The following is a 15,618-nucleotide window of genomic DNA, read 5'->3' on the forward strand; positions in this document are numbered from 1 at the left end:
AACAATGTAGGAAAAACAACTTAGGTAAATATTTTTTTGACCAACATTGAATTCCTGCAGATAAATCATGAGTTAAACTTTGAAAGCACAATATTTTAAAAACAAACCAAAAGAGTGTGTGTGTGTGTGTGTGTGTGTGTGTGTGTGTGTGTGTGTGTGAGAGAGAGAGAGAGACAGAGAGAGAGACAGACAGACAGATAGATAGAGAGACAGAGAGAAAGAGATGGGACTTTAGCTAAAACTTTAAGGAGGCCAGGGAAGCCAAGAGACAGAGATGTTAGAGGGAGAGAATCCCAGGTATGGGGGATAGCCAGTGAAAATGCTGAGAGTCAAGAGATGGAGTGTCTTGTACAAGGAAAGGCAAAGAAGGCTACTGCCTCTAGACTGGAGAGAATCTGGAGGGAAGTAAGGTATAGGATGACTGGAAAGGTAGGAGGGTGAAAGGACTGTCTTTAAAATGGGGGAAATTTTATATTTATCCTGGACTAAAGCATTTTGTTGAATGGGGGGTGCCTGGACTATTGCAATAACCTGCTGGTTGGTCTCCTTGCCTCAAGTCTCCTCACTGCAGTCCATTTCTCCACTCATCTGTCAAATTAATCTTCCTAAAATTCAGATCTGGTCATGCTACCTTCTATTCAGTAAACTCCAGTAGTTTCCCTCTTATCCCCAAGATCAAATGTAAAATCTTCTGTTTGGTGTTCAAAGTCTTTCACAACCTGGCTCCCTCCTACCTTTTCTAGTCTTCTTATTCTTTACTCCCACCACATATTTTGTGATCAGGTGACTCTGGCTTCCTTGTTCCTCACACAAGACATTCCACTTTCAGACCATGAGCATTTTTGCTAGCTGTTCCTTGTGCCTGAAATGCTTTCTCTCCTTACCTTTGCCTCCTGGCTTCCTTCAAGTGCCAGCTAAAATCCCAACTAATATGAGAAGCCTTTCCTGATTTCCCCTTAATACCAGTGCCTTCTTTCAAATGCTTATCTCTAATTAAGTATCCGTATCTATTTATACATACATACACACACACACACACACGTATATGCATGTATCATATATCATGTGTATATATTGTGATAAATTAGACATTATATATGATAAATTAGAGATAATTAAAAGAAGACACTGGTGTTAGTCTGGAGTTTATATTCTAATGGAGGAAGACCATCCCATAGAGGGATGTTAGAAGAGGGATTGAGGAGGATGTACACTCCATCATGGTGAGGAAAGGGGTGTGAAGGCCTGGGCCTGGCTGGGTGAAAGTCACCTCTCAGAGCTTGGGGAGCTGAAGTGGGAGAGAGAACATGATGATTGGCTGAGAGAAGAAAGCATGCTTTAGAAGATGGCAAGGAATTTGAGGCCCATCCCATGCCTTTCAGGATAAGGTGAAATTTTACCTGTTAACAGCTAGTGGAGCCAGAGGAAGAGGAGGAGGAAGACTGGATGGATAATTGGCAGTTTTCAGAGCCAATCCAATCCATTCTCTTCCTTCTGTTCTGGGCCCAATTCATTGTCCATTTGCTGTGTCAATTCAAGATACATGTGAGTGCAAGTGCATGCGTGCACATACACATGTTCATACACTCTCACCCATGCACAAATTTTGTATGTTGTTTAGCCACCTTGGTATTTGGTTATAATATTAGTGTTATAGGAGAGGCTCATTGTGAGGTTAGTCACCAGCATTTATGAAGACTGTCTGGTGTTTCTACTACCAGTTGTGACCTTCAGGGCCTACTCACAGTATGAAACCATAAATCCTTGAAATATAATAATAGTTGGTATGTCTTGTTAATTCCTTCTTTCAAGCTGTTAAAAGAAATTAGGTGTCATTTTTCTCTCTTAGAGCAAACCTGTTTTAGCTAGGGAACAGAACTAGTATGCTTTCTTTGTATATGAAAATCATAGCATCAAAAGGTTAAATGACTCAACATTACAGAAAAATTAGGGGGCAGAGCAGGGGAAAGAACACATCTCCCTTTCTTTCACTAGGTTTTATTAAGGTAGAGTTTTTGTCTTAGGATCCAATTAGCTTCTTGCTATTTTTGTAGAATTCCCATATTCCCTGGGTGGAAAATCAGGATGTGCTTTCTTTTAATTTCTTAAGTAAACAAAACCATGGTGCTTATAAAGCATTAGTATAATAATTATGTGTATTAATAGAATAAAACACTAGCTTTTCAAGCATGCTATCTGAGGAGTTAGTGGTAGCATATGCAATAATATAATCTGTTTCATAGAATTTTCATTGATGGGATATATTTATTCATAGGACAAAGAAATTTGTGCTGTTTCAAGTTTATGAAAGAGCACTGAAAAATTTAGTATCTATAAGAAAACAGTGACTTTAATGCAATTATGGAAAAATATTTTTATACAACTTTCTGAACTTGAATTTTTTTCGTTATTTTATCATCTTAAAGCTGCATCGAGAAATGAAGTGGAGAAAATTAGATTGAAAAGATGCTAGATTACCTGGGCAGTTGACTTCTATGATCAAGTGGTGGTGGTGTTCAGTTATTTCAGTTGTGTCTGACTCTTTGTGACCGCTTTTGGGGTTTTCTTGGCAAAGGTAATGGAGTTGTTTGCCATTTCCTTCTCCAGATGAAGCAAACAAGGCAAATTCACTTGCTCAGGGTTACCCAGCCAGATTTGAACTTGGGTCTTCCTGACTCCTGGCCTGGTGCTCTGTCTGCTATGCCACCTAGCGCCCCTATTATCAATTATACAAATTAAAAAAAAATGAAGCAAATCTAGATATCAAATGTAACTTGAATGTCTTGAATGTAGTAGGTGCTTAATAAATTTTTCTTTAATTGAACCCTTTCTGCTTTTATAATTAAACTATTGAATATATATTTTTACATAGTTGTAATTAGTGTATATAGAGTATATGTTCCCAGCACATATATTTTACTTTTTTTGTTGAGCCCTCATATACATAACACACATATTGTGCACAAGATAATGTATGACATGTTTCACGTGTGTATGCATAGGTGTTTTCTCTCTTTGTAATCTCATTAGCTCCCATGGGTTCAATGATCATTTCTCTGTAGATGACTTCCAATTCTGTATCACTATCCCTGATCTTTCTCTTTTTTTTTTTTTTTTGATCTTTCTCTTAAATTCCATTCTGCAGTCTTCTCCTAAAATGTCCTGTAGGCATCTTAATCTCAATGTGTTCAAAATTATTATCCTTTCCCCAAACTCACCCTTCTTCCAAATTTCCCTTTTTATTGAGGGCACCCACATTTTTTCAGTTTACCTAGGTTTTCAACCTTTGAGTTATCCTTGATTCTTCAGTCTCCTTTCCCATTCTCATATTCAGTTACTTGTCAAATCTTATTTTGACTCTTAACTACATCTTTCTTATCTGTCCCCTTTTCTTCACTCTAATGGCCACAAGCCTAGTTCAGTCCCTTATTACTGTGACTGAACTATTGCATTAGTCTTCTAATTGGTCTCTCTTCTTTTTTGTTTCTTTCTTCTAAAATAATGGTTATAAAACACAGATCTCACTATGAATCTTTGGAGCTTCCTTCTAGCCTTAAGATAAGATGCAACTAACTCTTCATTTTAGCTTTTGAAGTTTTGCACAGTCTGATTCCAGCCTACCTTTCTAGAATTATTTCACTTCATACACTTCAATTATTTCCTCTTCATACACTCTGCATTCTGTCAAACTAACAAACTTGGCCTTCCGTTTCCCGTTTCTTTCTTTTTTATAGGCTGTACCTCTTATTACCCTTTATCCCTCCCTATCTCTTAGATTCCTTCATTTAACTTCAAGGCTTAACTCAAGGGTCACTTCCTTTTGGAAGCCTTTCCTGATCCCCTGGTTGTTAGTGTTTCTCCCTTCTAATGTTAGTTTGCACTTATATTTCTGTGGAAATAATGTAGGCTTCTTGAAGCAGGGAATTTTTTCTTTATATCTTTGTATCACCTAGGTTCTGCCTAGCACAGTCTTAAATGTTTGCTGAATTGTTATTTTGGATTATTTTATATGGATTAAAAAAAATGTAATTGCCATTTGTTATGGTGATATAATACTCAATTTTCATTAATGTACCATAGTGTACTTATTTGTATGAGTAATTCTTTTTTTTTGTTTTTTTTTCTTGATATATATTCCATTTGGATTCTTTTTTAAATTATCCATTTTGATGGAACCTGTGGCATTATTAAATTGGTAGGTTGATGAGGAATCTGAAGACTTAGGTCAGCTTGGAGAGAGAAATTGATTGAAGACACATTTGGTTTTGGTGGTAGTGCTTTCATGTTGCTCCATAAGGTCTTTTTTTTTTTCTTTTGGCCTGTGGTCTTTTCCTTTCCTCCCAAGAGTGAACTAGTAATGTGGCTAACATTTTAAATGAATTGAATTTAGTAAATATTTGTAAAGCACTTACTGAGTGCCTAGAATTGTGGTCATCAGCAGGTGACCTTCAAAGTTTAAGAAGTACCTATCCTCGTGGAGCTTACCTATTAAGTCGAGTAGGGAAATGAGCTACGTTCACAAATAATAGTAATAGAATACTATATGCTAAGTGCATAAGAGAAGATATACCTTTATTCTAAGGCAGGGCTATGAAGTAAGCTTCCTGGAGATGGTGGAATTTGAATTGGGTGTTAAAGGATGGGTAGGAGTCCGACAGATGGCACCCATTTCAAACATAGGGAACAGTATGAATAAAGGGTTATGGTGAGAAGAATGAAGAATGTGTATGTTATTCAGTCATGTTTGACTCTACATGACCCTGCTGTCTATGGGGGTTAGATTAAGGCAAACGGTGAAATGACTTGCCTAGGGTCACACAACTAGTAAGTGGCCGAGGTTGCATTTGAACTCAGCTCTTCCTCATTCAAGGCCCAGTGGTCTAGACACTGAGCTGTCTAGCTTTCCCCCGATGTATATGGAAGATGGTAAATGGCTTGAGAATTGAGTGAGTGGAGAGTAATATGAGATTATTATATGCTTCAGGTTGGGAAAGGAAGATAGGACGGTGCCAGATTTTGGAGAGCCTTTAGTTCTAGGCAGTGGACGTTCCTCAATAGATAATAGGCAACAGGATGACACTGAGAGGTATTGAACATCTAGCATTCGAATGGAGAACAAAATTCTAATCTTAGAATCACCCATGGGATAAGAGAAGGCATAGTAGTGACAGTTGTATTTCCATTTCCATTGTTGAATATTACTACCCTTGTTTATTCTTTCATCTCTGCAGCTTATCAGGACATTTCCAAGTTTTTTCCTCTCTGATAGCTAAACTACCAAGAAAAAGGCTTTTAAAGACAAAATGTATAATTGCTTTTGCCCCAAGGGCAGTACATACTACAAATATAAAAAAAAAATAGGGCAGCTCATCTCTAGGAAGTGATATTATCTATCCCATAATCGTTAGTAAAGAGGGCTTAGTCAGTGGTGCAAGATGGAAAAGCTGCAAATGCTCACACTAGGTCAGGACTTCTTTTTGCAGTATCATTATTTTTCTTGGAAGTATTGTGCATTCCCAGAAAATTATGAAAAATTATATAGATACTAAAATACATTACGAATTTAAATGTAAAAAAATTATTTGCTATGCTGGATTATCCAAGTCAATAAGTCACCAAGCATTTATTAAATGCTATTTTCCTGGCAACATGCTAAGTGCTGGGGCTACAAAAAAATTGCAAAAACAGTCCCAGCCCTCAAGGAGCTCTCAGTCTAATGGGGAAACAACACACAACTATATACAAACAATGTATTTACAGGATAAAATGGAAATAGTCTCAGAGGGAAGACAGTAAGATTAAGGAGGACTGGAAAGGACTTCTTGTAGAAGGTAGGATTTAAATTGAGACTTAAGGAAGCCAGGAGGTGGAGCCAAGGAAAGAGAATTTCAGATATGGAGAACAGCCTTTGAAAATGCAGTGAGTTGGAAGATGAAATGTCTTATGTGAGAAATAGTAAGGAGGTCGTTATCACTGGATCGTAGAATACATTCATGTTTTTTTTGACTGTCAGTGTAACAATCAATTTTCTCCCCCCTTTGGGGGTAAAGGGAAGGAGGTAATGGAGGATTTGTTCAAATTCTTTCTGAACCAAATACCATGAAGATCAGTTACGTGATGTCAGCCACTAGTATCAACAAAATTTTTTGACATCTTAGCATATCTAGAATGTCAGAATTTAAGTATCAATCAAATCAAAAATAAACTTCAATTCTGATGTTTTCCTCTTTTAGTTTGATAAGACTGTCTTCTATTTCCAGATCTGGGACACTATAGAACATTATAAAATATTTATCTTAATTCCAAATGTGGTTTGTATATGCTTCAACCCCTAGGCATTCGTTTGAAGCTCCTTTTAAGAGCATAGTTCTTTCTAAGGTTAGAGATGGGAGAAGGATTCTTTTGAGAATTTTTGGAAGATGAGCTAGTAAAGCATTTTTCAGTTTCAATATATAAAAACTTTAATAAGTCAACGGTAATTTGTATTTGATATTGGTGATGAATGTCTAACTCTTGGAAAAAATATCTAAATTGATTTTATTTTTAAGTTCATGATAGCTGGGGGCCAAGCTAGACCTTTTTTCCAATTAAATTTGACAAATTAATTTATGGTAAAAACTTTTTATAATAAACATTTCTAAGCCCAGACAACAGTCTGTGTATTAGAATATAATAAAATTCCAGTATTGAGGAAGAATATGATATTACCTGGGAGTTCACTGACTTGGATTGGACTTGAATTCCCATTGTATTTTAATTAAAAATTGACTTAGTCTTGAAACATTCCTCATAAAAGGTAGAGCCTCTCAAGTACTAAGCCATGTATTGCTTATTGCAAAACTTGAAAGAAATAGAGAAAATATTTACTGTATCTAAGATATGACTTGGATGGTGTATTCTAAGCATCTTCAATAACACCTACAGATTAAATAAATAACTTGGTCTTTGAATTTGTGTTTACATACAGCCTTTGAATATCATGTAGCAACCAATGCGGACAGATTATTTTAGCTAGTTTTTGTAATGTACTGTACATATATGAGCATTTAGTAATAATAAATTTAGTAATAAATACTCTGAGGACTAACATGTCAGACAGAAGCCTAACAATTGATACACTAATTCATGAATGGTTGTTAAAAATAGCAGCATAAGTGTTTTGTCCTACTAAAAATCAGAAAGAAGAAACATGTTCAAGAACAAATTGGCCCACAGATATCACTACCTGGATGAAATCTTCCAGATTTCTGACCTATGAGACAGAAAAAACTAAATGAAATAATCTTCTAAGATGATATTCACAGAACTTTCATAACAGGGTTTAATGCCTTGGCACTTCATTTTGGGTGAAACCACTTTATTGTAATACTCTTTAGATACTCAAATATTCTTGGGTTGTAGTCCAAGTTCAGCCTACTGAATGTCATTCATTCAATAACAAAACTTTATTGAGAACCTGTTTATATTTAAGATGTGAGAAAGGAAACAATCCTTGCCTTCAGTACCTTACAAACTTATTTTTAAGGGAAAACTGCAACAGTCATTTCCCTTTAATTTGTCTCCACTAAATTTTTCCTTGTAACAACAAAAACAAATATTAAAGGCAATGGACAGAGTAGCCCTTTCTCAATATTACATTTCACAGCTATAGTTTTCATATCTGTAATTTCTCCCTCTTCATAGGAGTAACATTCTGTAAATGTCCCATAGCATTTCTGCATGACAAAGATTGTTCATTACAGTTCTTAAGACTTCAGATACTTTATTGTTATCTTTTAGTGTTGTAATCGCGAATATTTTCTTTGTTCATCTTTCTTTAGTCTCCATAACTCATAAAAAATCCTCCCATATTTTAAAAAATCCTTATATTTATTGTTGATTAAAACACAGTAATATTACAGTATGTTTATCTAACAATTTGTTCAACCATTTCCCAATTGATGGACACTCATTTTGTTAAGGGCTTATATCATACTCGAGTAAAATGACATTACTCATGGATTGAAAGATGAAATAAGCCAAAGGGCAATTTCTGTTTTTTTTTTCCTCCGCACTTTAAAGTTTCCAAAGCATTTTAGTAGGAATGAATGAAAAATTAATTAAGCACAGTGGATTCAAAAGTGAATCAAACCCTGCCCTTAAGGGGCTTACAGTTTAACTGCAGAGACTGCACATAGAGATATGGTCACATATGGTGACCAGGGAAGCCACAGGGATGGATCATAGAGTGACTTGATTGAAATGGGGGGAGGGTTGGCCTGTAGCAGCAGGGGTCGTCTGGGTCAGGGTACAGCAAAACCCACCAATGCAATTTCTGTTTGATAGAAAAACAACAGCAACAAAATCTCTGAAGAATTTAGGCCTTCTTTGCTCAGCAAACATTCAAGTCTTTTGACAAGTTACATGGATAGAGACTTGAGAAAGAAAGCATTTTTAATAATCTGATTCATTGTAACAGATCAACAAGGCACTGTTACTATGGGGTATCTTCTGGCAGATGAAAATAGCTTAGATGTGGAAACTTCACTGCAAGTGTATTAGCACAAATGGAAGTTTACCTGAATATAGTAATTAAAAATGAAAATTAAAACACCACGGAAATTTTTAACTATTACCAAGGCAATTAACCTTGCTTTTGTGTGTAGAATCATAACGTTTTGGAGCTGGAAGGATTGTAAAAACGATCTGGTAATTTCAATCACTCTTCTCAGTATTAATTAATCTCTAAAAGTTGTTACGATGACAAGAAAGCTTGTGGAAATTTTACATAGACTTTAAATGTACAAATAAAAGACCATCTCCAGTTCATTTTTCTGGTCACTTCTCTCCGACAATCACAGAATCAATCACATTGTCTCTCTGAGGATCTTAACAGAAGTGAAGATTGAGTGGATTATCTTTAAACCTTTATTCAGGGCATAATTTCCTGTAGGTCTATGCTAAGTACTATGGAGTGATTAAGGCCCAGCCCCCCAGCTACCCTAAAATACAGGGGCTGACTCATTCCACTGTTTGTACATTCTATACATTTATATTAGCAAGAAACAAATGACTGATAAATTATATGTCGTGGACCAATCTCAAACTGACACTTTCCCACATCACCAAGAGGGCTCTGTTTGAGCTGCCAACCTGAGAACAAATGTAGATCTTCCTAGTATCACTATTTTCACTTATCGACAAACTGCATGAAATGATCTAAAGCCAGAAAGTATTGTTGGTATTTGCCTTCCCTTCTCTTCCAGTTTAAGCTGATAACATTACCAACTGCTGTCTTTATCAATCAGTACTTTTTAATATTTGTTGAATAGAAGTGAATATGGTGCTGTCAGTATAGTTTTTGTGCAAGATTTGATAGATGCATCTGGGAACAAGGAGCATCAGATTTAGTGTGACAGATCTTTTGCAAACACAAGTACATTTTAGATCTATAAGTATGTGTTGAGAGGAATAAGGGATAGTAATGCTAAATCCCATCTGACCCCGTGTTGACTCAAAGTGTGTATTTAAAGGCATTTGAGATCCTCATGGTGCAGTGAAATCTATCATAATAAACTGCCATTGCACTCGGTAAACAGCTGAACTTAACTTTTTGTCGGCTGTATGTGTAGAGTCAGATAATTCAGGTTTAAAAAAATTGAACTCAATAAAGAGTTTGGCCAAACTTATTAAAAAACAACCGGTTTTCTTTTACATACTAGTGATGTTAAACTGATAATTGCAGTTCTCTACTGTGTGCTCAGGCAGTTTTACCTAAAACTTTGTAAACCTTAGAAAGATTTTATGTCTGCCACCATTGTCATATTTTCAAAGCCGGGTGTTGAAGAACGTTGTAACTTGGGAACAGTTAATATTTTTTCTGCTCTTAAATTGTCTTGGTTTCTTGATCTTATACATTCATTTAGTAGCAAGGAATTATGTGTTTATATAGTATTTATGTTAGTACTTCTCGGGATCTTTTGTCCTTAATGAGAGAACATTAAGAGTCTAAATGCGCCATCATTTACAGATTTGTTTCTGAGTTAGTTATTAATGAGAAGGGTCATACATTTTGACAGATTGGCGAATGGTTTCACGTATGACAGACTGGCCAGTTTTGTTATTTATTTAATATTAAGCTCTTGACAGTTTTTCAAAAGAGGAAAGTAGCTTTTTGAAAACAGTAGAAGTACTTTTTTCTTCCCCGAAAAGTTGTGGGAACATAATTTTCTGTGCATGACCATTTTGGGTTACTACTTCAAACTGCCACCTCCCTCACCTGAAGGAGGGACAGCAAGCGCAGCGACGGCCAAAACAAGGTAGAATAGGCATGGCCATTTCCAGGCTGCAGAAACAGCACGAGAGGCACTTCCGAGAGAGAATGTGCTCCCTGCCTCTTCCGTAGCCCGGGCAGTTAGAGACAGTTCTCGGTGCCTTCTCCCGGCCGGGGCGGCCCCTTAACTGTCCCAGGCCCGGGAGAGATTCCTTAGCCTCAGGTGTCAGAGTCTCCTCCCCCGGCTGCGGGTGGCGGAGCGGCCGTGCGCGAATGTCGGGGACTTCCTGTCTGGGCTGCAGGGCGGAAGGATCGCGTTGCTAGTCGAGCCGCCGCTGCAGCCCCTACCGTTAGGTGCTGGGTTTTCTCGCCGGGCGGACGCCTGGGAGCTGGGCCGGTTCCTCGGCTTCCTGTCGGGAGGACGCGCAAGGATCCCTCCGTGTGTGTGGGAGAGAGTGTGTGTGAGTGTGTGTATGTGCAAGTGTGTGTGCGTGTGCGCCTCTGACTGCTGGTTCCGCCTCCTCCCCCGCCGCCGCCGCTGCTCCCAGCGTTAAGTCAATGTGAAGCAGCAGCAGCAGCTCCAGCCCCGGGATAAACATGGCGACTTCTCTGCATGAGGGGCCCACCAACCAGCTGGATCTGCTCATCCGGGCCGGTAAGGACCGGGCAAGTTGTGTTACTGTGCACGGGTGCAGGCGGCAGCGGCGTGTGAAAGGGGCGGGAGGCGGCTCTCGCGCGGCGGCGGCGACCGGTGCAGGGAGCAGCGGGAGGCGCTGGGAGGTCGGGCTGGAGAGGGAGCGGTGAATGAAGTAATGGAGGCGACGAATCAGGAAGTGATCACCTTGGTGAATAACCTGCCCGGTCCTCCGTGCCGGGGCTCCGTGGCTGCCCCCGGCAGCAGCGGCTCTGCCTCCCGGGCCCGGCGCCGGCAGCCGGTGCAAGAGAACGTGCGCCGCGCTCAAGTTGGCGACTCCCGGGCGGGAGAGTTTGCGCTTCGCCCCAGTTGCTGAGGAACCAGGAAGTGGGCGAGAGAGCGAGGGAGCGAGCGCGGCTGTTGTCTCCGCCGCTCTGCCACGCTGTCTGGCCGGAGAGGCCGCGGCTGCCCCGGGGGAGGGGGCGCTAGGACTCGCCCCCCCACCCCACCCCACCATCACTCCCTCCCCTTGACTCCTGTAGAGAAGAAACGGAGCGGCCGAGGGTACCCGCCAAAACAGCTCCCCGCCCCCTCGCACCTGGTGCACTTTCAGGAGTAACGGTCCCGCAAAGGGTCACGGTGCTAGGGAGTCAAGTGAACTGGCCGCCCCTGCCCAGGCCCGTGACTCTGAACCCAGCCCTGCTAGTTGAAGGACAGGAGGAAACCTAACGCAGCCCCCTCCCCTCGCGGGGAGTGGGGGGCTATTTGTGGGGTGGGAGATGGTGGGATGTCTTGAGCAGTGGGGCGGGGATGCATAAAAAGGCAAAATTTGCCTTATTTTTTATGTGAGTAGTGGGCACCACCGGGGTTGGCGGGGAGGCAGGAGGCAGGCTCGGCCCTGGGGAAGTCTCAGCACGGTGTCGCCCCCTTTCCCCTCCCCCCCAAACCTCCCACCATAGCGGAAGCGCAGCGGAGAGGACAGAATCGGCGAGATTGACAAGGCTTCCGTTCCAATCCCTTCTCGGGGATGTTCCAAATAAGAACGTTGATTTCTGGGGGCGGGTCTTCTGGCCTTCGCTGGACCAATGGAGATTGGGCGGGAGTAAAGCTGACAATGTACGCATGGAATTGGAGGGAAGAGGAGTGTAAACACGGAAGTGGCCGCAAGGGTGGGGGATGTGCTGCACCGCTGCTGCAGCGGAAGGGCACGGACTTCAGTTACATCGAAAGCTTTAATAACGCCCACACCAGCCTTTTGAGCTTCGTGTTCGTGAAGCAGAACCTATATGCTTTACATATTTTGTAGCTGCACCGCTAGGACTAAACAAGCATTAATCTCTATTCTCAATCCTATTAAGTATCTCGATTATAATAGGAAGATTAGAAATTTACAAACAACACTGGTATAACTGATGTCTTAACCCCTGATTTCTTCCTGGTATTAATGGTAAAAGGAAATAAAATTTAGTACTTAATTTAAGCACATAACTAAGTTCGTTATGTTCCTATAGATTTACGAGTACATATAAATTTGTGGACTTTAACCTTAGCCTGACGAAATATACCACATATATCTAAAATTGAGGGTGCTGTTGGAAAGTGCTGGTTTGGAGGCAGAGGACTTGGTGTCCACTCCCTTGCTCCAACCTGTGTGACCTTGGGCGTGTCACTTCTTTTTGCCTCAGTTTCTTTGGCAAAACGAAGAGGTTGGCCTGAATTACCTAAGATTGCTTAATTGAATCTGATCCTCTGAAATAAAGGGCTTGGAAGAACAATTGTTTGTATGGCTTTTTTTAAATTTTTATTTTATTTTATTTTTTTTTACAAATCTGGACAGATGAGTAGTGTTTATGAGCAATGATATAATCTTTGAAGTAGGCTAAATAAAATTATCATTGTAGAAAAAAAATTCTAACTTCGTAGGGAAAGTGTCTTAGTAAATGTCAGGACACATTGATAACTGAGTTCTTTTCTCCTTAGTCTGCCAACCACATGGTTTTTAATCTTCAGTGTGGTAGTTGTGTGTGTGCGTGTGTTTATGTCCCTGGTGCTAATGTAAGATTTATTTTAAACTTTGGTATGAGGATATGTTATTTTTACTCTTGTGTGTGAAACCTTTTTAATTCCAATAATAGTTTATTGCGGTTAAATTGCGTTGTAGTCACTTGAGAAACTAGGATAGATTGGGAAGGTAAGAAGGAAAAGTTGTCATAAACATCTGAGTTTCTTAAGCCTTTAAAAAGCTTCACAAGCTTTGGGGAATGAAACAGGTGGCTAAATCTGGCATGTTTCTGTTTTGTTTGGAATGGGAGGGGTGGTGGGAAATGCTGAGCATTAGGTCTAATAAATTTGAAAACAAAAAAGAGTTTTCTAGTAGGAGGTGAAAGAAGTTGTTTCCCAGCTCTATTGTGTTTTGCTAGTGTATTAAGAAATAGCATTAGAATTATTATTGCTTTTCAAGATTGTAACATTTTACAAAGACAAGGATTATGTGAAATTATTTTTCAAGTTATTTCCTTAAGGATTGCTTCTTGTAATCTGAGTGAGTTAGGTCACTTTATGCTTCCTATTTTAGGAAGAAACTTGAGACAGGTTTACTGATTTGCTCAAGGTTAATTACATAAATTGAATAAATTAAAATTTGAAAAGGCAGGATGGCCCAGCTCAGATTCAAGACCATAATTCTAAATTCTTTTTTTAATCATTAATTTATCTTGCAATCCTGAGAATCACTTTAATTTTGTTTGCTTGTCAAATAGAGGAAGAGAAGAGAAACAGAAGGTTCTGACCTGCATTCATAGACGGAGTTTCCTCACTTAAGATTGCCTATACCAATGAAATCACAGGTCCAATCCCTATTGCAATTCCTTAGAAAATGGACAAAATGTTAAAAAAAAAATCTTTTATTCCATTTTATATCTAGCCATCAGTCTTGCCCTTGAGTATTTTAGCAGTACAAAAAGGGAGATGAACTTAAACATGACTTTTAAAAGCTGTTCAGATAAATATAGTAATTGTCAGAGTATGTTAGGGGTTTGGATGGAAAAGGAATTGTATTAGTGTTGATGAAAGTGGTTGGTGTTTATTAGGGAAGCTTCCTGGAGAAGCACCAAAACACTACCACTGTATGCCAGGATACCTGTATTCTTTTTATTATAATATTTTAATTTGGGGCATTTGGGTTTAGAACATGGAGCATCTAAACCCTTTTCTTACAATACTGGGCTCTTCATCTAGCTAGACTTTTTATACAGTTATTTTTAATAATTTAATAATTAGTATTATGTGTATTACTAATTAAATAATTAATAATTTGTACATGCAATACTTTAAGATTTCCAAAGTATGTTCCTCAAAGCAAGGTAGTTTAAGTGTTATTTCCATTTTACAAATAAAGAAACTGAGCCTTAGATTGTCCATCCACGGTCATATAGCTAGCAAGTGGCTTAGGTGAGAATTAAATCTTAGTTTTCCTAACTCTTAAGTCTTATTCTGTATTGTAAAAGATGCTTTACATACTTGCCTAGACTGTTACTGGTGTGGTTTAATGACGAGAGTAGGTTGCAAAAGTTAAGTTGAAAAAATAGACATTTGTAGGAAATGGTTGAAAAAATGTTGGTGTAAAACAGGAGAGGAAATGTCATTGATCTTTTAAAATTAATTTATGAGTGAGTGTATTTAATCATTTGCTTTTCAGTAGTCATGTATCTACTGAAGTAAAGAGGAAAGCAGTAATAATGTAATTGTAGATTTAGCCAATCAGGCTAGCTTGCATAAAATCCCCCTTTTTTTTCTTAGTAGCAAGTGTTTTTGGGATGGGGAGGAGTGTCTAAATTATCTGGGTAATTACATAAATTCCACTTAGCCTGTGTTACAGCTCAAATATTGAGAAGGCAGCAAATGGATATTTATAGGAAATTTGTATCTTGTTGCAGAGTTTTGTTTCTTTTTTGAAAATTGGATACTGTAATTCCTTACAGATCAGCAGCATGTCAAAGTAGCTAGATAGCTGGCCTCTGAGTCAGGAAGATGAGGGTTCAAGTTCCATCTCTGACACTTATCAGCTGTTGAACTCTGAGTTTAACCTCTCAGTTTCCCTAGGCAACCCTAAAACTGTAAACTAGCTTTGGTAGGGGAAGTTCTTTGCCTGGAACTATCTAAAATCTGTGATAAAAGCACAAAAAAAATTTCTCCTAGGATTGAGAGCAAAAAAGGTGCCTCAGTGATAATCAAATTTTAACTCATTTTTTCTGAGCCAACAACGAGAAGTTGAAGGACTTGCTTAAGTCACATGTGTCCAAGGTAGCAAGTGAGCAGCAGAGTTGCGGTTTAGAGTCCTTTGATCTCAACTCGAGTGTTTTGTCTCCCACATGATTGTCATTTGGATTCTTCCACACTGAATTTTAATCGAGTTACCCCGTTTCAAACATAGTACTCATAATCTTGAAAGAGGCTTAAAATATTACAGAGAAAAAATTACTCAATTTTTACACTGAGCAAAAACTGATTTTTGAAGATGAAAATCTATAGCATTTAATATTTGGTATTATTTTTCACTCAAGTATTATGATAGTTGCTACAGTGCATTAAAGGATAAGCTGTTGTAAATAAGGGACTACAGTGGAGGGATGACCTTGTAATGTTAGTTTATCCTCTTGCTGGTGAGAGGCACAGTAATTAATGACAATTTTTTTCACTCCTTCCATTGCCCACTAATTAAATATGCTACTAA

General features: G+C 38.8%; 1 protein-coding gene across 5 annotated transcripts in view; it reads left to right on the plus strand.

Moving 5' to 3' along the window:
• The window catches only part of ELF2 (E74 like ETS transcription factor 2), an 88,774-nt gene that overhangs the window by 52,444 nt on the left and 20,712 nt on the right, over nucleotides 1–15,618 (plus strand). The window contains exon 1 of one of the 5 annotated variants that reach the window (XM_036762852.1): nucleotides 10,516–10,907. The exons of 3 other annotated variants lie outside the window; for them this stretch is intronic. In XM_036762852.1, coding sequence (XP_036618747.1) covers nucleotides 10,850–10,907 — 58 coding nt within the window. In that variant the 5' untranslated portion in view covers nucleotides 10,516–10,849. Of the gene's footprint in view, nucleotides 1–10,515; nucleotides 10,908–15,618 lie in introns of those variants that run through there. One more of the 5 variants, XM_036762851.1, reaches the window with a different exon arrangement.

Source organism: Trichosurus vulpecula, chromosome 6 (genome assembly GCF_011100635.1).
Source record: "Trichosurus vulpecula isolate mTriVul1 chromosome 6, mTriVul1.pri, whole genome shotgun sequence".
Lineage (NCBI taxonomy): Eukaryota > Metazoa > Chordata > Mammalia > Diprotodontia > Phalangeridae > Trichosurus > Trichosurus vulpecula.